Consider the following 20,746-nt stretch of genomic DNA (forward strand, 5'->3'; position numbering starts at 1 on the left):
TCGTACCTAAGCACAGCACTTTTGTGTCCTTTCCTTACACCTGTTTTTTTTTGTTTTTTTTTTACTATCGGACGTTGTTGTAACCCGTATTCTTAGGCGCGCACAGGGTCCTCCATCAAGGGGAGGGGTGGGAGGATGTGGTGTAGTAGCGCCATCCATAAATGTGCACGCACTCTGAGTATGCGCCTTAGTGTGTCGCTGCGCAACGCACGCGTGTGCGCACTAGAGATCCATCGAGCTTTTAAGCAGGAAATTGCCAAGTAAAGGATCTATGATAATACTCGCGGTAGTTCTCTACTGTTTGAGGCCAGGACGGGAGTATTGCGAACCAAGACATATAGGGCCAAATACGAAGGGGTAGACACAAGGAGGATTTAAAAAATTGCTAGAGTGGAAATGACTGCCCAGGAGTGAAGCCGTTCCACTGGCAAGATGGCGGATGTGGTGGCCATCTTACTAGGGGCATAATAAATTATAACCGTTCAGCGAATAAAAACGAAGCGCTTCCCTCTCACGCCCAACAAGTTTAATGTGGGAACTTTTTCTGGTCACATAGTCTCCAAGTGCGTCTTACAGTTACTAGTTTTCCTTAGTGAGCCTCTAACTGGAGGCAAAGTTATTTGAAGATTCCGTCATCTATAATCGTTTCTGTGTGTTATTTCGTCGAGAACAACTGTGTATTTCTGTTCGTTTCTGCTCCGTCAGGCGCAACGTCCACATTTGTGGACGCCAAGTTCACACCTAGGTGTTTCGAAAATAGGTCTTGAATCTCGCCCGCAAACAAAGCTCCCGCAACCTCTGCATCTTGCTGCAAGGACACGTTGCGCCATCTCTTGCACCTTGTTTAATATAACATAGTAAACAGAAGTCAAAATGGACGCCTCAACTTTCTATGGCGGGACGCGTAAGTGGCTCTGATGTTTTTATTGTTTACTTCGTACCTTTTCAGCTGGCGTGAAATTTCGCATTTGTCAGTAATAACTAAGATATCCCGCATGCCTTTCAACAATATTTTGGCATTAGGAAATCATTTGTAATGACGGAAAGGTTCAGCTAAATTTCGCGTCCACGAACGTGGACACTGCGCTTCAGTGCCGCCTTTGTTGAAAGGCTGCTATTTCTCTGTGTTTCACTTCCACCAGCATCAAATGATGTTCACGTTAATAATTTTTGTGACCAGGAGTTCAAGATCATGCATCGAGACGACAAAAAGTCGACGATGAAACAGCAGAAGACGTACTTAATAAAATAGCCAATGGAGATGTTTCCGATGGAGACTTTTCGGACGACGAGAAGGAGGAAGAGAATGAAGAGAACATAGTAAGTTTGCATTACACTGCCAAACTGTCGTATTTCTTGCACAAATATCTAAAGGGACATTGTTTCTTCATTGTTGGTTTCAGCCTGCCAATGGCCAGGTGAGCGCATCGATGTCCTCCTCAGCACAGCCTTCAACATCACAAACCCCAGTCACAAATTTGAAAGAGCCTGCGGCATCCAAGAAGTTTGAGATCAAGTGGACAAAGAAAGAGTTTGCCCCAAGGGATGTTGAGTGCGACTACAATCCGGAAACAGCGTCAGCGCCTGAGCAGCCACTGGTGTATTTCAGCAAGTATTTCACCGATGACCTTTTTCAAGATTTTGCTGAATTCACGAACAGGTATGTCCTGCAGAGAGACGGCACCGTGTTAGCCACAACAAAAGAGGAGATCAAAGTGTTTTTCGGGATTCTCATGCTAATGGGTGTTCTGAAGTACCCCCGCGTCAGAATGTACTGGCAAGCTGCCACGAGAATTTCCGGATGCGATGGGTGTGAAGAGGTTCTTCGAAATTAGAGGCGCCCTTCACATAACTGACGCTAATGCAGAACGGGACCCAAACAGCCTCGAGAAGTTTTGGAAAGTTAGGCCCTTGTTAGAAGCTGTGAGAGGCCGATGCTTACAGCTTGTTCCCTTGGAAAAAAATAGCATCGATGAGCAGATGGTGCCATTTACGGGGCGTATTGCTGCAAAGCAATTTGTAAAGGGAAAACCAAACCCTGAAGGGGTAAAGGTTTTCGTGCGCTGCAGCTTTGATGGGCTAGCACATGACTTTGAGCTTTACCAAGGGAAGGGAACAGGGGTGAATAAAGAGCATTCTCACCTTAGACTTGGTGGTTCTGTTGTAATGCGCCTTGTTGAACACCTCCCGAAGGCACAGAACATTAAGTGCTACATAGATAAATATTTCACATTAGTGAAACTGCTTCTGGAGTTGAAAGAGATCGGTATTTTGGCTAGTGGCACAATTAGACTAAACCGCTTGGCAGGTTGCGTTCTGAAAACCGACAAAGAAATGAAGAAGGAAGGACGTGGAAGCTACGATGAAAGGGTTTCCGTGGACGGCGACGTTGCTCTTGTCCGTTGGCAAGACAATGGCGTGGTCAACAGGGCCTCTACGCACCTAGGAGTCGGAAACGTTGGCGCGGTAAGAAGATGGAGCGAAGCTTCAAAGGCCCACGTCGACATTGAATGTCCTGAGGTAATTCTAGACTACAACAAATACATGGGTGGAGTGGACAAACTAGACTTCATCATGTCCCTCTACCCAATAAGGACACGAACCAGCAAGTGGCCTGTGAGTGATATCCCACTTTGCTTCTTTTGCGCTCTGTAACAGTTGGCTAGAGTACATCAGAGATGCCAATGCAGAAGGGTTGCTAAAAAAAGACACAATGGATATGATGGCATTTCAAAGAGATGGCGCAAGTTGCCTGCTGAGCGTCAACAAGCCCCAGAAAAAGCGTGCGCGACCAAGCAGTGAGAACCCCCAGGTGATGAAAAGGAAGGCACCCAATGCGTCACCCCTGCCAGTGAGCACTCTTCGCTATGACGGCATCCAGCACTGGCCACAGCAAATGAACATACCCAACGCAAAACGCTGCAGGAGGGAGGGATGCTCATCCAAGAGCCGCGTCCGCTGCAGGAAGTGTTACATTTTTCTTTGCCTGACATCGCAGAATGACTGCTTCTACCTCTTTCACACTAAATAGACTTTCTGGTAACTTTTGCCAACATTACTTTGAAAGAAGTTATTTTGAATTTAAATGGAAAGCGTGTTTTCTTCTTTGTCGCCTTTCACGAATATTACTGTTTTGAGGCGCAATGTCCACAAATGTGGACGCTGAGCAAAAATTGAACCAAACAACATATTTTGCATTTGTTTCGAGTTTCTTACTTTAAAAGGCTCAAATATTGAAATTATGAACAAAAAAATTTTCACGTTGCCAGATTTAATTCGCGCCTGATACTGACAGTAGAATAGTAAGGTGTGCGTGTAAATTGTTTATGACGGTGTGAACTGCGCTAAAAAAACTATTGGCATGATATTTGAACTGGTTTCAGTGTGCTATTATGTTTTTTTTCTCGTCCATGTTGTTAAATTTTAGGTACCGTTCTGTATTTTATTTTTCGCTGCAGAACTTTGTGATATGAAGTAGCCGAGGCAATAGGCACCTCAACCTCTCCACAGCAAAACAGTTAAAACAGAACAGAACAGAACAGCCGATTAGTTGGGAAGTGGGCGGGCACATTAAACACGAGGACTGGAGACCAGAACCCAAATATACTTTGTGCCGCCCTGTTCCCTTGTGTTCGTATTTGCAAGACCGCAGTTTGGGGATGTATTCCGACCAATGAATTAAACCGCCCATTGTACTAGATATTTAGATGTCACAAAAAGCAATAAACATTTAGTGAAATGTTCGCCGCGAAATTCAGTACCAGCTCTACAGTCGCCTCAGTCTCACTTCAAATCAGACTCGCGCTTAGCAAAGCTCGTTTATAGTGGCTATGATAAAAGTGCTTTTACTACTACGATGGTATAGTTAGCAACACTAATGAAATGATCCCCGAAACATGTACACACCTATGCAGTTTATATATGGTGTTTGCATTGTCATCAACAGTCTCATTACAGGAGCGCAAGGTAAAGTATGCAGCCAAAATACTTCGCACGTGCCATTTGGTGTAAACAGTGTTCCAGATAAATTAAGCCACGATAGAAGTAAACAGGTTCTATGAGATCGTATTAACCGCACATTAGCGGGAGTCGCACGTATGGGTACAGCCACGATGTTTTGAACGAGCTGTGCCGCAACTGGCAAATACTTGTGCTTGAATTCACGTGCCAATTAGAAAGTTGTCAGCCATCTCCACTAACCTCAGAATCTAGCCCTCATAGCAAGGTGAAGTTGTACCGGTTGTGTTCGTTTAAAGACGACCGAAATTCATTTTAAGCATGAGAAATCCTAAATGGCTTCGTGCCGGCAAACCCACCACTCAAGAACTAGTACAGCCGACCGCTGCACGGCTCAGTACCGAGGTAAACGATGGTTGCGGAATAAAACCTGCAGCTCACGCGACGATAAGCACGGGTATAGTAAGTCGTGAGCGGGGACAGATAATTTATAAGCAGGAGGTCCTCGCGAGGCCCAACGATCACCACTCGCCACACTCCATGGACAAGAACCCGTCGAACGTTAAAGCAATGATATGCGTCAGATTAGACTGAGATAGCAGACGCCTACTTGGCCTCTAACGCCAGCTAGGTTATTGTGCAGTGCAACACGGTAAACTGTACAATGTGGCGATAAACGAATGTGGTCATGGCTTGATTCAACCTGGATGTGAAGCGCTCGAGCAAGGGCGTTAATTCGAGCGTGCGCCTGTTCAATGCTTCGTGGGCTTTAAATGAAAAATTCAGAAACATTTCCGCAGAAAATGCAAGTTTCTGGGGTTATTTGAGAGCTGCCAGAATCTGGGATGTAAGCAACTGAAGCGATAATGAAAAAGATTATCGATTAAAACCAATAACCCTGGTTATAGACCTACACGCTAATGCCCCAATTATTTGCCTTTTTTTAACGTATTATTTATTAATCACTGTCAAAGTTTCGATGAAACGTGTATGGTAATGCCAAAGACTCCCCCCCCACACACACACAAGAACGCAGAAACGTGAAGTGATGTGGCAATGTCCTTACGCAAATTAACAAGCTAATCACAACGTTATACGGACACCCCAACAATGCTCTAGACCGATTGCTGTAGACATCTGTAGTGTTTGCAACTTGTTGTGCATTGGTAAAAGTTGCACCAGAAACGTATGGCAGCGCCAATACAAAAGAAGTAGTTGAGAAAAAATCTGATGCACATTTAGAAACCCGTGTTCGATTACAGATGTTTTATGAAATGCAACGTTTGGCAGGGCCACAGAAACATGGGTTCAAGGAATGCCACCATGATGCAACTTTCTGAGCGTGACAGCGCATGTGCTTTATTTTTGGAGTGTTCGCACGTTTATAGCACGGGGTATATCCCGAATACTCCTTTACACAAATAACAGAATACGTGAAATTAACAGCAATGAAAATACAAGAAATGCACAAATGAACAGCAAGGCAGATCTGCAGGTGCAAGCCCGTTCACTTAGCACGAAGACAAACAAAATGCAGTGCCATCTCTTGTAATAGTTTACATGAACACCGTATATGTGGCGAACAACACTAAACAACGTCCTGTCACAGCAGAGACACAAAAAGGAATAAGAGTATGACTGCAGAACGCGGCGCGACCACCGAACAAACTTTACGCATAAAATCAGTTTTAAAATGTAGTCAGCAGGCTATGCAAGTTGGCAGTGGTGCGATATATTGAAACGTGGCAACAGGCTAGCGCAAATAAAAGTTCATCTACAACGTAACGCATTTTCAGACTGTGCTGCCCGTGGCCACAACGCTAAATACCCAACCACATGAACGCGTTAGAACGCCTCAGTACGCGACGTGTACGTTCGGCTACGCGTTTAAGTATAGGGTGCGCAGTTACACGTTATGGACACACTTTCTATAGAAAGTGTGTCCGACACCTCTTCCTATAGAAACAGGTGTCGTGCCGCTTTCCTATAGGAAAGCGACACGACAACTCGTCTGCAGGCCACGTAATGAGGCGACGTAACGCGAAGGTGTCGACTGTAACACGCGCCCACAATGAAAGGCAACCATGACCGCAGAGTACATGTGCTAGCTTATATCATTGCAACGTAGCAAGCTGCCGAGTTGTTACGGTGGAAGTTATTCAAAGACACCTTGTACCCTTGATTGATTTGTGGGGTTCATCGTCCCAAAACCACCATATGATTACGAGAGACGCCGTAGTGGAGGGCTCCGGAAATTTAGACCACCTGGGGTTCTTTAACGTGCACACAAATCTGAGCACACGGACCTGCAACATTTCCGCCTCCAAAGGAAATGTAGCCGCTGCAGCCGGGATGTGAACCCGCGACCTGCGGGTCAGCAGCCGAGTACCTTAGCCACTAGACTACCGTGGCGGGGCGACACCTTATACCCTGGAAAACGCCCGTATTAATCCTAGATTTCAGAAACGATGGATGCGATTAACGGATAAGCTAGATTCTAGAAGCGATGTGGCCCTACACGTCAATAGAAGTGTGGCAGCTTGGGTATGGCATGACGATAGTGAAAGCGCGAGAACCAAACGACGACACAGACCTTCGCCTCCTTGTCTCTGTGGCGTCGTTTTGTTCTCGCGCTATAACTATCGCGTACACGTCAAATTTACTACTGAGAGATACGAGAGATGCTTACTCGATGCAAGGCTGGCAGCAGGTCCGTCAATAAAGACTGCTTGTCGGAAGATTCTTGGTGACAACGTAAAGACCGTCGGCGATAGCGCGGAAGATACGCCGACGAGGCACGGGGCGTGCGAATGAGTCAGCACTCCTGGAACAAAAAAAAATTGTGAGCCTACGAAAGCGCGCAGAAAAAAAAGTCTCGCAGATAAAAGTAGGGCACCATGGCAAGGCTCTCCGGTCCAACGAAGGAAGTCGAAGCTATGAAAAAAAATTGCCCGCAGCTTCCCTCGGGGGAACACTGAGGAGGATGCGGAGCATATAATTGGTTAACGGGGTGTTAAAGTGCGACTTACTTGGGTCGATGGCTAAATTGGTTAACGTGGTTGTAGGAGGGGGTGTTAAATGAGTGAACACGTACACACGTATGCGAAAGGGCGGCGCTGGTCGAAGGGACGTCGATCATTGTGTTTGTGGATTCGTTGGAATTCATTTCACCGCGACCTTGGACGTCGATGCGCCGTACAAACCAACCGACGAGCGGCAACTGAGCGAGCGAGCGCCGACCTTGAGTATATATACAGCGCGACGGCGCATGCGCTGTCAGCTGTCGAATGTTCTCGAAGGAGAAGCGCGCGCGGCACAGATGGTGGGCGACGGCGCGACGGCGCATGCGCGCGCGTCAGCTGTCGAATGTTCGAGAAGCGGTGCGGACGGCGCGGACGGCGCACTACAAGGCGCGAGTATAAGATGCTTCCGCATCTAAAAAAAGGCAAGTATTAAGGCAAAGGGCACGCTCGAACGACGAAATAAAAACAAAAGGAAAAGCATGGTCAATTGAAGTGATAGTACCCTTTGGCAAGTTACGGAAAGAATGTACGCGAGTACGGTTTAGCGTTACGATATCGCTCCACGTCGTGCTCTGTTATACTGGTCACCGAAAGACAGGTTCTCGTTATCAATACGCAAGCTTAGAGTCAACAATGATTCACGAAAACCCCATAGTAGTTAACAAAGCACTGCTATGTTTGCGCGTGTTTACTGGAATTATGACCATTAAACGCAAAACAAGCAAAAAGGAGAAATTGTACGCTTATACTTCACCGAATTCCCGTAACGTGTTCAAAGCACGATTGAACTCTTGAGAAAAAAAAAGGAGGTTAACCCACCAACAGTCCGCCGGCAGCACGCCCCGATGCGACACGTTGTGCAGCTTTCAGACGTTGCAGAAGTTCAGACGTTGGAGCCCTCCAAGTGTGGGTAATAGCCGGCGAGGCAAATAAATAAAAGACACCGGGATGCCAAAAAGCGGCCCACGAAAACCCCATTCCGAACCAGTACAAGAAGACTGCCTCGAAATGACGGCCACGGGGACCGCAACGCGCCTCCCGGTGGGGTATTCCTCCCGTGGACAACAGCCGACAAAGCTACCTGTCTTACCTGCCTGACTAACCACAAGCTCCGCCTGACACGCGCATGTTGTCCACGGGTATACCCGAAGTGGGAGCATTATCCAAGGAACCCATCTCGCTAAAGGTGCACGCAACTTGAAAACTTCGGTTGAGCTAGAAAACCATAGCGAGTGGTGTTCGGTGGACACGCTCCCACACCTAGCCGGCTTGCAATCGGGGGCGCTCACCTTTTGTTTTCCATGCGATACCGACGAATAAGCTTTCGGTGGTCCTCGGCGAATTGCCAGGGGACGCAAGTCGTCGTCCCAAGTTCCGGAAGTCCAGGTGAAGTCCACGTGGTCAAAAAAAGTTCAAGGACAACGCGACTCGCACGTACTACTACACGCCCCGTGCCTGAACATCGTGGCAAGCCATTACATATGGCGCCCAACTGCCGTTGCTTATTGCGCAGCGCGACTGGCAGCATTAGTATACAATATGGAGGTCGGCCGCCCGCCCGTGGCTTTTTTCACACCGATGCCACGATATCGGCGCATGCGCTGCTATGGTCCGCTATCATGTGCCACAGTTACGTCACGAAATCGGCCGTGGCCGTCTTATCGGCGTGATCTCTGCGAGGCCTATACTGCAGCGGAGAAAAATGGAATGAAAAAAAATATATTAACAGAAAAATATATTAATATATATTAACAGAAAAATATATTAACAGAAAAATATATTAACAGAATGGCGCACGCTGTGCGTGGTTGTCAGGCTCGAAATGTCCGCAGAAGCGCCTAAACTGAAGAGTGGTCGGATCACTTCTGTGCAGTACCCTTCTCGCGTTACCTTGCGCTCTTAAACTGCGACGCAATGATTGGCGTGACTCACAGTTATGTGACCAACGTTCTGAAAAAATGAAGTTAATTACATTTGAGAAGTCATTGCTTCAAATCATGCCTTGCCACATTTTCTTGAATCCCTTGAAGTGACGATCCGCCTTGTTTCCCTTATTCGTACATCAAGGATTCCAAAAGGATATCACGGGCAAAAAAATATATCGTGGTTCACAATTGGCATGATATGGAATGGTTCTTAAGAGGGAACTTAAACAAGGTGCATGTTATTTATTCACACAGCTGCTGCATACAAAGCGTCGTGACATGAAGATGAATGTGAGAACGTCGTTCCTGTCTCGTTAATTGAAATGAACTTTTATTGACCAGAACCAGTGTTTCCAGGCTCGAACTGAGCAAGGTGGGAGTCCCTCTGCCACGAATCATCTGGCTACAAATCACCTCCCGAGTTCTGGCGACGTGTCCTCGTTGGTCGTTCAGGTCTCATGCGGAGACTTTGGCCTCACCCATAGATATATACTTCTTTATAGAGAAGGGAAGCGGGTTAGGGGGAGACAGAAGGTTAGGTGGGCAGATGAGATTAAGAAGTTTGCGGGTATAAATTGGCAGCAGCAAGCACAGGACCGGGTTAACTGGCGAAACATGGGAGAGGCCTTTGTCCTGCAGTGGACGTAGTCAGGCTGATGATGAATAGGAGGCTATGCCTGACCCCACCGTTCTAGTGGCTAAGGTACTCGGCTGCTGACCCGCAGGTCGCGGGATCAAATCCCGGCTGCGGCGGCTGTGTTTTCAATGGAGGAGAAAATGCTGTAGGCCTGTGTGCTCAGATTTGGGCGCACGGTAAAGAACGCCAGCTGGTCGAAATTTCCGGATCCCTCCACTGCGGCGTCTCGCATGATCGCCGAGTTCCAGGCTCAAACATGGATTCAGGCCTAGCTCTCAGCTTTTCTGTATCAATGAACATTTTCGCTCGCTCTCCGCATGATTTGATTTGTTAAAGGGTCAGTTGACAACTCCACTGACCAAAAATTGTTATAAAGAAAAATATTTGCACCTTCACTTTGCGAACATGCTGCCGCAAAAATGTTGTTGTTGTTCACCTATTGGTAGTGGCGCATACCCACGCTGGGGGATTGGCCAAGAATCGAGTGGTTTTAAAAATTCCCCGGGAGGGGAAGGCGTAGCCCGTCGTCGTGACTGGTTTAGACCAATTGACGAGCTGCGTCCTACGTCAAGTCATCAATCGGTGGCTGCGTCACTGCGCCTGAAAGGAGGATCGGTCAGGCGTATACGAAAGGAAGGCGGGAATCATTTTTTGAAAATGGAAACTCAGCGCGGCGCATAGCGCCGTAATATTCGAAAAACGTGATCGACGCGATCTACTCGACGAATTGCCGAGCTTCTTTGGGCGGTGTGGGAAAAAAAAATTGGAAGCCTGTTGATTGGCCCTTATAGGTTGCTACTGGTGACTGTTGGCGTTCCTGTTTTGTTGTAGCTGTGGGCCGTTGCCAAGCTGCCTCTGCGTACAGTCCTTCATGCACATCCTTCGCCGATGTACTGATGAAAATAAACGCTGTTGTTGTTGATGTTATTGATATAATGGTCGGTTTAGTCGAAAGGGCGAAGCTATAAATTTTGGAAAACAAACATGAATTAAACCAGAAAGAACACGCATGGGACTGGCGCTTCGGTGATATTATCCGAGATTTAACGTCTCAAAACCACGACATGATTACGATTGGGGCAGAAATCATGTGACGATACAAATCAGTGCACAACTAGTCAGATGAGCTGGCAAGATTAAGCGCCTAGCGAGCCTGTAAATATCAATATTGATTGATTGATTTGTGGGGTTTAACGTCCCAAAACCACCATTTGATTATGAGAGACGCCGTAGTGGAGGGCTCCGGAAATTTTGACCACCTGGGGTTCTTTAACGTGCACCCCAATCTGAGTACACGGGCCTACAACATTTCCGCCTCCATCGGAAATGCAGCCGTCGCAGCCGGGAATCGAACCCGCGACCTGCGGGTCAGCAGCCGAGTACCTTAGCCACTAGACCACCGCGGCGGGGCTGTAAATATCTATATTCACGGCTTCTCTAGTCGGGTACAACCTTTATGTAGAAAACATATAGGCTCTGCCTCTAGAACCATTGAACCTGCTCTTCACCTGCGGGAAATGATCCTGCTCGAACCACACGTACTTTTTCTCGGCGAATGTAAGTATTACGTGCGCATATTAGGAGTTACGGGCCCATTGTTACTGCATTAAAGATCACGTTCAGTATTATCATTTTATTGCGATAGCAATAATATGGCCACTCTCGTCTGGATTTCGCCGCCGGCGTCGATTTCATGCACCATATATGTATACGTATCGGTATATATGAAAACGCAAGAAAGAAAAAAAAAGTTACAGAAAGATAAAACTCCGGCGAGGGAATCTACCATGGGACATCCGCATTCTGAGTGCGTTAACCACTGAGCCACCGAGAGGCACCTCCTTCAACGTTCAAACGGCAAGCTATTCATATATACCACTTACCGCTGTTAGAGGGCATCTGGGTGGGGGGGAGGACTATCGTGTTTTCAGCATTATCAGGAAGATGGCGCAATGAGCGCGAGTCGCCACATCGCGCGGCGGCGCCCGCTCCAATCTCCTACGCGTATTTTGCTCGGCTTAGAGAAGGGGAGCGACGCTCCCTCGCGCACCATTATCTCGCGGTGGCGAGGAGAGGAGGATCGTACGTCTTGGCTACCCTCGCGCGTAACCCGGAAAGATTCTTCTGTAGTTACCGGGCGCACAAAAGTCACTGCAATCGTTGCACAGCCTGTTTGCGGAAAGGGCCCGCTATTCAGACAAAGCGAAGTAACAAATGAGACGCTTATTCGCGTGCATTCGCACCTGTGAGCACGTTTCGTGCGTCATTTGTGTGTGAGAAACAAGGCGCACGTTTCGATCTGCTTTCTATTCTGTGCGTGACCTTTCAATGTGTTGCCATCGCGTTCATTGCTTGGCCTCTGTGGAAAATCTGTGACTTTTTTTTTTTTTGGGGGGGGGGGGTGCTTGTCGGTAAACGGAACTGGACAAAATATTCGGCCCTTGCTCGGTGTGTACAAACAGTCGTTTACGAGCTTCGCTATCCGGTTGAAATAAGTATATATGTCAGACTCCTTAACGATCATCTACACAAACGCTGGTTAAACGTCATTAACTAGAATGATTACGGTCATTTCTGTGTACATTGTTTGGATTGCGATTGCGTACCAATGCATGGTTCTTGCACGGCTCTGACGAAGCACAAAGAAAAAGACGTGGGAAAAATTATCGAAGCCCAAGCTATCTCTCGCAAGAGGGACGCGTTAAGTGAACCATCAGTTGGCCTCGTAAATAGAGAGAGCGTATTTGGTTGGCTATAGTGTGTGGACTGGTGGTGCCACTGTGCGTGAATGAATAGAATGCTGTTTCCTTGAAATGAAATGGTGTGAGTTAGCGTGTTGTGGTGTCGCCTCTTTTGTTTGTCAGCGCTGAACATGTCAATTAACTTCTCGAAATTTTCGAGGGTGCTCGATTTCAGTACATGAAGACAGTGAAACGTGTGCAGTGTACTCGGGACTCCCCGCTGGCAAGAGATCCTACACCACAGTGGCGACGGACGACGCGTGCTAGAAGAATAGAAGCCTTGCCTTATATACTCGGGATAGAGGAGGACAACACGTGAAGCCAGCTTCGTGGAGACGATGCGACTGCTTTGCGCCTAGACACCACCGCAAAAACAGTCTACTGAAACCCTGGCTACTGAACTCGCTCGGCTGGTCCATTCCGCTGTTCGTTTTCCTAAGGCGGGACACAACGGACAATCTTGGCATTTCTTTTTCTATTCTTCTCGCGAAGATTTCTCCAGTTCTCGAAACCGCGTGCCTTTTGAATTAGCCTGGTTACAATGTTTTTTTTTCTTCTTCTCGAAGGCGTATACGTTCACTGCTATCATTGGAAGCTGGGGAACGTTCCCTCTTCACCTTATCTGTAAATGCATATTCGGATAAGCTGGCTTGCGGACAGCGGGGACGGAGATAAAATTGCTAAAAAATAAATAGCGAGATTAAGTGCAGTTAGGGATGATATAAGGGCCAACTTGGGGTGATGTCTTCTCTGAGAACTGATACCCTGAGCTGGCCCTTGGTGCTGTAAGCGATTACATTTCGATAACGCAGCCTACATGCACTGTTCACATCTATAACCCCCCTTCTGTGTGCCTCCAATGACACTGTTGAAAAATAGACGAGTTTTCTAGCCCAAAAGTCTAACTCCTCCATATGACTGGCAACAATCTACGTATAAATCTTTGAATGCACGTGCACGCTGCCTGTTTCGCCAGTATTTATTATAACGCGATGCAAATCCTTTGATAGAAGGAAGTCGTGAACTTCAGCAGAACAACCAACAATTCGTCGAGGAATAAAATAATGTTGTCCCGGGCTTAACGTGGGGTTCTTGATGTCCCGATAATTGCAGGTTCTATACCAAGGCTCTGGGGTCGCATGTGGCGATGGAGGCGAAAATGCCTGCGCCCCGTGTCTTGTGCGATGGTGTATAGTTTTGCGCTCTTCGCTATGCGGGGTACCTCATAATCGGGAGAACACAAGGAAATCGGGTGAGTTGGTGAGGTTCCATAGTGAAAATATAAAGCAGCCCACAGGATGGAGGAAAGATGAGGCACACACGGCGCCGCGCGCGTGTGCGTGGACGTCATCCCGTCTTCCTTACAGGTCCCCAGTTACGCTGACTCAGCTGGCGTCGTAGTCAGTACAAGCACTTCTGTAGCAGATGTCTCGGGTTTGCTCTTTCGGTGGTCGGTCATTTGCAGCAAGCAGAAAACGCTCTATTGTGTTCGTGATATTAAACCAGTATAACAAACCACGCAACGCCATTTCCGGTTGCGCTCCACGCAACTAGGAAAGCCGGGGCGTCAGAAAGACCTTTTCTTTTCTTCCCTTTTTTGTCTGCAGCTGAGTACGTCGGTGACTCTTCGTCCACGTGGTTTCACCCACAAGTCGCGAGCGTGGCAGCGTTTGCGGTTTTGAACTGGCCTCGACCCGGGCTTATTCCTTCAGTTTCGCACTGCACGTGTGTATAGATCAATAAACAGACAAAAAGAGATAGAAGAAAGTGAAAGAAAGAGATTCAGAAAGAAGGAGAGAAAATAAAGAGAAATAAAAAAGGCCGCCCAGTTCCATTGTTCGTTCCAGTACAAGCCGCGCGATTTTTTTTCTGTGGTGATTTGGTTTATTTAAAAGTCTAACACTGAGTTTCATTAAGCACACAACTCCTTTTTTTCAAAGTGACACCCTAACATCTACTTTGGCGGGAAACGGGTGTAGGACCATGACTCGCCCGACTCTTCGTCGATCCTCCTTAGTGGACAGCTACCAATAATCAAAGTGGCATTATCATCATCATCATCATCATCATCATCATCATAATTGCCCTCAAGATGCGGTAATGTACCCGGGTGACCTCGACACCGCTAGCGCGCCACGTTCCGCGCCAGGGCCCAAGGCGTACCGTGTACGCCTTGTTGACGAGGACGTCCGGGCTGACCTTTAGGGTTCCGTACGTACGTAGCCCTGTCACTCGTACGTCCGAGATAAAGGACCAGGCATTGACGGCCTGGTCATGGAAGAGACGAAGCGGCAGCAGTGGCAACCAGAACCATCCACCATCAACATGGAGCCACGAGCTACCACCGACGACGCCACCGCAGCTGCATCGGATGATGCCTCCCAGGTAACGTGCGTAAATAATTGTTCCACAGTTGAGGATGTGTCTCGTTTTCCGAAAGCGCTGACGAGGCAACCCTGACCAAAGTTTCTAGAACTAGGTAAGTTGCAAAGGCCCCCGCGTCAGACAACCTGTCACACGGCGCCGAGACAACTTCCGGTTTGGTGGCACTGGCGGCGCAACAAGCTTCCTCTAGCAGACGAAAACGCGCAGTCCTCGTGGCAAGACGCCGTGGCGGCCGTTCTGAAAGAGCTTTGCCAACAGTACATTATTGGGATTTCTTGTTGCGCTGCCGCAGAAACTTATTACTGCGAAATATTTAGCGTTCTAAGGCAAATACAGTGGACTCGCTCGCTGAATTCTGTGCCGACCGGTTGTGCCCTCGCGATCTCCGATGTCAGCGTAGCTCCGGCCGACTGGGCTCGCCCTACGTCATCTCATGACGCCGATCTCCGACGACAGCGTAGCTCTGACCTACTGGACTTGCTCTACGCCATCTCCTGACGCCGCCAAGAGCTCTCGCAAGTGGTGCCCCGTACACCGACTCCTGTGACCGTGTTTCCATTTTTCCTATCTCTCCTATACCCTCGATATCTCCTCGCTCGCTGGCTTAGCACATCTTTCTGTATATATATATACCTTTAATCCTATTCTATTAATCCCTCCTCACCCCCATCCCTCGTGAGTTACTGTTAAAGTGTCGCACCGTGATGCAGACAGTTACGGCGCTCACTTTTCTTTTCCTTTCTCTCTTAGAACCACTTTTAAATACAGTGTTCTAGAAACGTTGACGCCGACGTAGTGTAGTGACGTAGGCACTAGGAGAGGAAGATATGAAGAGACCTTATATAAGAGCAACAACAACGCTATGGAAGCTAGCCAGACTTCTTGTAGCACATGCACTCCCACCAACAAATAGTTGAGTGATTTGACTGATTTCACTATACCCGTAATGTGTATTTTTTAGACCGAGTAATAAATTTAATCCTCTGTGCCTGAGAATCCTCTGTGCCCCTTTATTATTACGTATAAGCGTGCGAAGGGCTCCCCTTCAAAATGGGTGAATGTTCATCGCAGCTCGCCCCTACCCTCCCTAGCCATGCACTCCCTCTCTATTATGTCAATGTGTAAAGCAAACTTCACATACCCTCCCCCCACCCCCACTCCTGCTCCCCATGCGCCCGCCTATGTTTGCACTGTTGTCACTAAGTTGTTCGGTATTGTTGAGCATCTCTGTGTTTACGTATTGTGGCCTCCGCGACTGATTCCATCAGCGCGCAGCTGGAGCCCATCGGGGGGCGGGAGGCACGTTTACAACGGCAAAATAATTCATGCGCGAGCCGCGCGGAGTTATGTATTCTTGTTGACCGAACTTTTGCATAGCGCACAGGTGCAGTCTAGCCCGGCCGTGACCTGATGTATGATACGGAGTAGCTATAGTTAGTCTAGAGGGTCCAGAGGGGGTTCACTAAACAGACCTGGCGCTAAAAAAACTTTTTTCCGCGAATACAAACCCGCTCACTGATCAACGGACATATCTCCTCCTAAAAAAAAGTTGGTTAGGTTTTGAAAAATATATCCTTTTATCTCCATTTTTCTGTTCCTGGCTTATCCTAGCTCTGTTTAGCGATCAGTGGTCTGTGGGACGGAGCTTTTGTTTGCAGCATTAGCATCGCCGGCATCCGCACAGGGGTACCAAGAAAATGTGACGTTCATAGAACGCATCGACGTGCTAGGGTGTCTTTTTGAACGAAGGCTCTCTGGGTGTTGAAATGGTCTACCATGGGGTACTGTAAGTACGAGTGATTCCCCCCCCCCCTCAAGTACCCCACAAACACCTACAGAAAATGCACCCCCGGGCCCGATTTTAATGATCCTGCTTACTACTGTCGCATATGGACAAACTCCTTTGCTAGTTAAACTTAATAACCGCGAAAAAAATCATCCTGAAGTCTTAGGATTTCAAAAGCTTTCAAAGGCGATTAAGAGTTCTTTCTAGCAAACACACACACACACACACACACACACACACACACGCACGCACGCACACACGCACACACGCACACACACACACACGCACGCACACACACACACACACTCTCTCACACACACACACACACACACACACACACACACACACACACACACACACACACACACACACACACACACACACACACACAAACACACACACACACACAAAAACTGCACTCTTTTCTAGTCTGTCCCACTTTTTTCTACGTTCTCGCGCTGTCAAGTACGCCAACATGAACCCAGACCACGGTTCTTGCTTCATGACCCAGAAAAACTAGCCCAAGCTCCTGCTCTTGTAAGCTCCATTTCCAGGTGCCTATGCACCTCGTCAACGAAAGCTCCCAGGGCGCTTATCCGCTCTGAGACGTGGTTAATATGCGTTACCCCCGAAAATTAGATGCCAAGGTCAAGACTCAGTTTCTCTACTACCTTACAACAGTTCAGAAAGGAGTTGTCCCTCACCACTTTGAAGTTGAAGCTTTGGGCCTGGTACTTTGTAAGCTACAAGCTGTAAGACAGGTTCGCTTTTGTTCGCAAGCAACGTGCCAGAAAACTTGAGGGGGGGGGGCGGGGGGAGTGAACTTGGCAACATGTTCCAGACTTCCAAGAAAAGCTATTCTGGAGAAGTCGTGGAACTGAAGTGCGGGGAGCCCATTCCTAGATACGTCACTGTCCACTGGGGGGGGGGGGGGGGGTAGTGGTTAGAAGATGAGAAAAGGCACCTAATTTCTGCAACCCGGTCGGGAGCACGGCGCAGTGCCTGCGGGGAAGGGAAAAGGGAGAAAAGTGGAAAGAAGAGGAAAGATTAATTGAGCAGTGGAACGGTCGTCATCAACAGAAGCAGCAGTCCAGAAGCAAGGGTAGGGGTGGCCTGTTTACTGGAGAAGAATGTGCATGTGACTGGTGGGCCTGCCTACTCTTCTCTCCCTCTATCTTTCTCTCCCTCTATGTTTCTCTCTCTCTATCTCTCTCTCTCTCTTAGGAAACAGACGACGACAGCCAGATGATGCCCGACTGGGCGAGTGAGCAAGCCGTGGAAGCCGTCCTGCGGGAGATGAAGGGCCGCAAGGAATGGGATGTCCTGCGCGCCATCATGGACGGCGAGGACGAAGCCCTGCCGCCGGACGAAGCCGACTGGGACAGCGAGGAAGCCACGAAACAGCGGAGCCTTCACGCGAGCGCCTGCTGCAAGGGCCACCCGCCATCAGCCGACAACGTGAGGCCCTGCCAGATGAGTGCCTACCAGCGCCTCGACAACGGCATCACGCCCATCATAGTGACCTGCGTCCTAACACTGGCGGTGAGTCTTCGCCGATTCTGGGGTTTCGCGACGTTGTGGCGGCGGTGGTGGTTAGAAGAAGGCGCTCGATTTCTGCAGCCTGGTAGGGAGCACACACTGTGCTGAGCCGAACGCATGTATGTGCGCGGAGCGCGACCTCCTGCGAAAATTCGGTGGCTTGTCCCCACCATGTCGCTTCTGCGCGGCAGAATCTTAATTTCCTATCTTATCGCACGTGTAGCTGTATTAATGAAAACTATTCGATAACGAATCCAAATAAGGCATATGGAGTGTTAGCTGCATTGTTTTTTAAGTGCATTGTAGTATTTGTGTCATGTCAAGAATGTAAAGTGTATGTCGAGAAAAACGCCGTCCCGGGCTTTTTTTTCTTTTCATCGTACTCTTATTATCGCGCTGTATTCAGGCTAGTTCGAGCCCTTAATAAATTCTAATTCTTTCGTTCATTCATAGCGAGGGTATCGTTCTGGCAAACTTGATACCTTCGGGTAGTAAGCGAGGGACCATTGATCTGCTGCCAGCTCGCATGGTGCGTGCCGCTAGCACCCAAAAAACGATCCATGCGAACTCGCAGTCACGCAGAAGTTTGGCAGTTTGGGCTAGTTGGTATGACATGATGATAGTTATAGTGCGAGAACAGAACGAACACACACTTCGTGTCCTTCTTGTCTCTGTGTGTTCGTTCTGTTCTCGCGCTATAACTACCATCCCAGTCACGGCTACGAACGGTGCTGACTTACACTGCGAGGCTTAAACGCACAGACGTGTACCTGATAAAGTGGCTGGACGATGGCAGCTACCGTATAGATCGATCGGGGTGATCGTCGGGCACGTTATTGGAAGGTCGCGGGCTCGGTTCCTGCCGTCGGCATGTTGTCTTTTCATCTGTACTGATTTCTTAACTCTTATAACACAATTACTGAAAGTGATAATCGCAAAACTCACCCATGTGTTCACTCGCTCAGATTGAGCCGTGAGTCTGAGCACGAGTCAGGCTGAGTTAACAATTTGATAAGCCTGATTCTGGGTGCGTCCCAAACGGTATATTTCTGGGGTGAGTCTGTGTAAGCTCCGTGTATTTTACTGTCCAATGGTCATAAATAATGTCCCACCACGGCGCGCTTTGTAATCATGTAGGCCTTTCTGCTTCTGGTGCCCCAAAATTTATTTTTCAGGCTATACAACTGTCCATCCTCCCTCTTCCTATCTCTGGAGCTCCTTCACGAGAACTTGCTGATGAAAATCTCTCGTGTCGTTCAACAAAAATGTGCTTTTCGGGGGGGGGGGGGGGCAGTAACATGTATTTGACGGCATATTCGTGGGTAAGCTGCCCCGTGAGAGTGGGAAAGGGGGTGAGAGTTTGTGCCAAAGTCTGGGGAATACTTCATGTCCAGGGGTCGGGGCGGCCGCACTTTTTTTTTAAACAAGGAAGGGGGTAAAATAGACCGATCATGCCACACAAGACGCTTGGTCATTCGCAAAAACAAGGTTCTTCAAAGTGCAGTCGTAGCCATGAAATGCTGTTATCCCTCAGTGATTCCAGGAGCTTTTAAAGTTCAACGACCTCTTCGGAAACTTGAATCGCTTTAGCAGGCATATTGTTGCAAGTGTTCCCAGCGCACCTGCAGTTCTGCTTCATACAATGTACCAACACACGTTTTTGGCTCTTTTTTTTTCTTTTCCTTACAATCCCAGCACCTTTTCATTCAAAATAAGCCTTGACACGCTCCTTCTTCTTTGTGTTCATCCATGGAGCTCACACCGCGAAACGCCTCGTAGCAGCTGCGTTGCTCAGGTTAAAGCGTCGAGTTCATTGTTCACCTCAGCGAAAGCAGGGAGAGTACAAAAAGTAACGTTCTTGACCCTCCAGTTTCCTGGGCTCGCAGAATTCTTGACAAAGAAAGGTGTACTGACCACAATTGTGAAAGAACTAAACAAAATATCCAAATTCTAATTTAAATTCTGAAGAAACTAATCCAAACCCTACGAAACAAGTTAAGTTTTATTAACGAAGATTCTGATGCCTATTCCATTACACAACTCCGTTCGGTTGTAGTATGGGGGGACAGGGAGGGCGAGAGAGGGGCACAAAGCCAGCCCCACGCATTGAAAATCACCCGACTCCCCCACTGAAGGGGAAATCTGCGCACGCCGCTATCTTATTAGGGTTTACAGATGCAAAGATACATCTCGGGGTAAGTTGTTCGTGTAAAGCAGTTTAAGAAACTGCACATTGTGTTCCTGTCCTCTCATTTTGAGGGGTTCAGTGTGGTTAGCTTTGACGAGTTCCGTGGGTGAATCCGATCTATACATAGTGTTCATGTGATGTCACTTCCGTCGTTGTAGCCCTCTCCCGCCATGCCTGGGTACCTTCCTGGATACCTACGGCAGTTCGCGTGCTGCAGCGCGGTTTGTTGGGGGCTTGTCCTCTGTTGCTGTGTACGATGTTGAAAGGGAAGCATTGTGGTTTTTTGTTGTCGTACTCTAACGAGCTCATCGGATCAGGAAGGCCTCGTTTGTTCACTCGATACAAGACCAGAAAATCAAAATGTGCGACACGTATACCAGCCACTGCGTACACCGGCTGCCCGCCACGACCTACGAGGGCCCATTATCTCGCTTTCACTACAAAAACCACGAATAGCGTGGCCCAAGAACAAGTGAAAGCCTAAAGTTTCCCGAGCCACAATTTTAAGAGTGGATGAGCGAAGCGCAGCATCTCCCATCAAAAACAAGTCGTGCAGAGCTAGGCA

The 20,746-nt window shown here is 48.2% G+C and overlaps 3 protein-coding genes across 6 annotated transcripts in view; 2 read left to right on the forward strand and 1 right to left on the reverse strand.

Annotated features, from left to right (window-relative positions):
* Nucleotides 1–8,539, reverse strand: part of LOC142765741 (neprilysin-1-like) — a 60,204-nt gene extending 51,665 nt beyond the window's left edge. For all 4 annotated transcript variants that reach the window (XM_075867275.1, XM_075867276.1, XM_075867274.1 and 1 more), the window contains exons 1-2: nt 8,270–8,539; nt 6,647–6,781 (exon numbers count right to left, since the gene is read on the reverse strand). The gene's annotated coding sequence lies outside the window, so the exon portion shown is untranslated. The remainder of the gene's footprint in view (nt 1–6,646; nt 6,782–8,269) is intronic.
* LOC119167893 (uncharacterized) overlaps nt 1–20,746 on the forward strand; it is a 49,096-nt gene that overhangs the window by 18,033 nt on the left and 10,317 nt on the right. Inside the window, exon 4 of the mRNA XM_075867954.1 lies at nt 17,679–17,996. Coding sequence (XP_075724069.1) covers nt 17,679–17,996 — 318 coding nt within the window. The remainder of the gene's footprint in view (nt 1–17,678; nt 17,997–20,746) is intronic.
* LOC142765148 (uncharacterized) lies at nt 874–17,059 on the forward strand. Its single transcript, XM_075865724.1, has 6 exons — nt 874–904; nt 1,181–1,320; nt 1,404–1,810; nt 2,659–2,851; nt 14,507–14,668; nt 17,009–17,059. Exons 1-6 carry the CDS (start codon nt 874–876, stop codon nt 17,057–17,059), a joined length of 984 nt encoding a protein of 327 aa, XP_075721839.1.

The sequence above is a fragment of the Rhipicephalus microplus genome, chromosome 6 (genome assembly GCF_043290135.1).
Source record: "Rhipicephalus microplus isolate Deutch F79 chromosome 6, USDA_Rmic, whole genome shotgun sequence".
In the NCBI taxonomy this organism is placed as follows: Eukaryota; Metazoa; Arthropoda; class Arachnida; order Ixodida; family Ixodidae; genus Rhipicephalus; species Rhipicephalus microplus.

Excerpts from the sequence above, each read along its gene's own strand:
- LOC142765148 (XM_075865724.1), top strand. The coding sequence starts at position 874 with ATGGACGCCTCAACTTTCTATGGCGGGACGC. Across the intron at positions 1,321-1,403 it reads AAGAGAATGAAGAGAACATA|CCTGCCAATGGCCAGGTGAG; the intron begins GTAAGTTTGCAT and ends TGTTGGTTTCAG. Across the intron at positions 2,852-14,506 it reads CCAATGCGTCACCCCTGCCA|CCCTGTCACTCGTACGTCCG; the intron begins GTGAGCACTCTT and ends GTACGTACGTAG.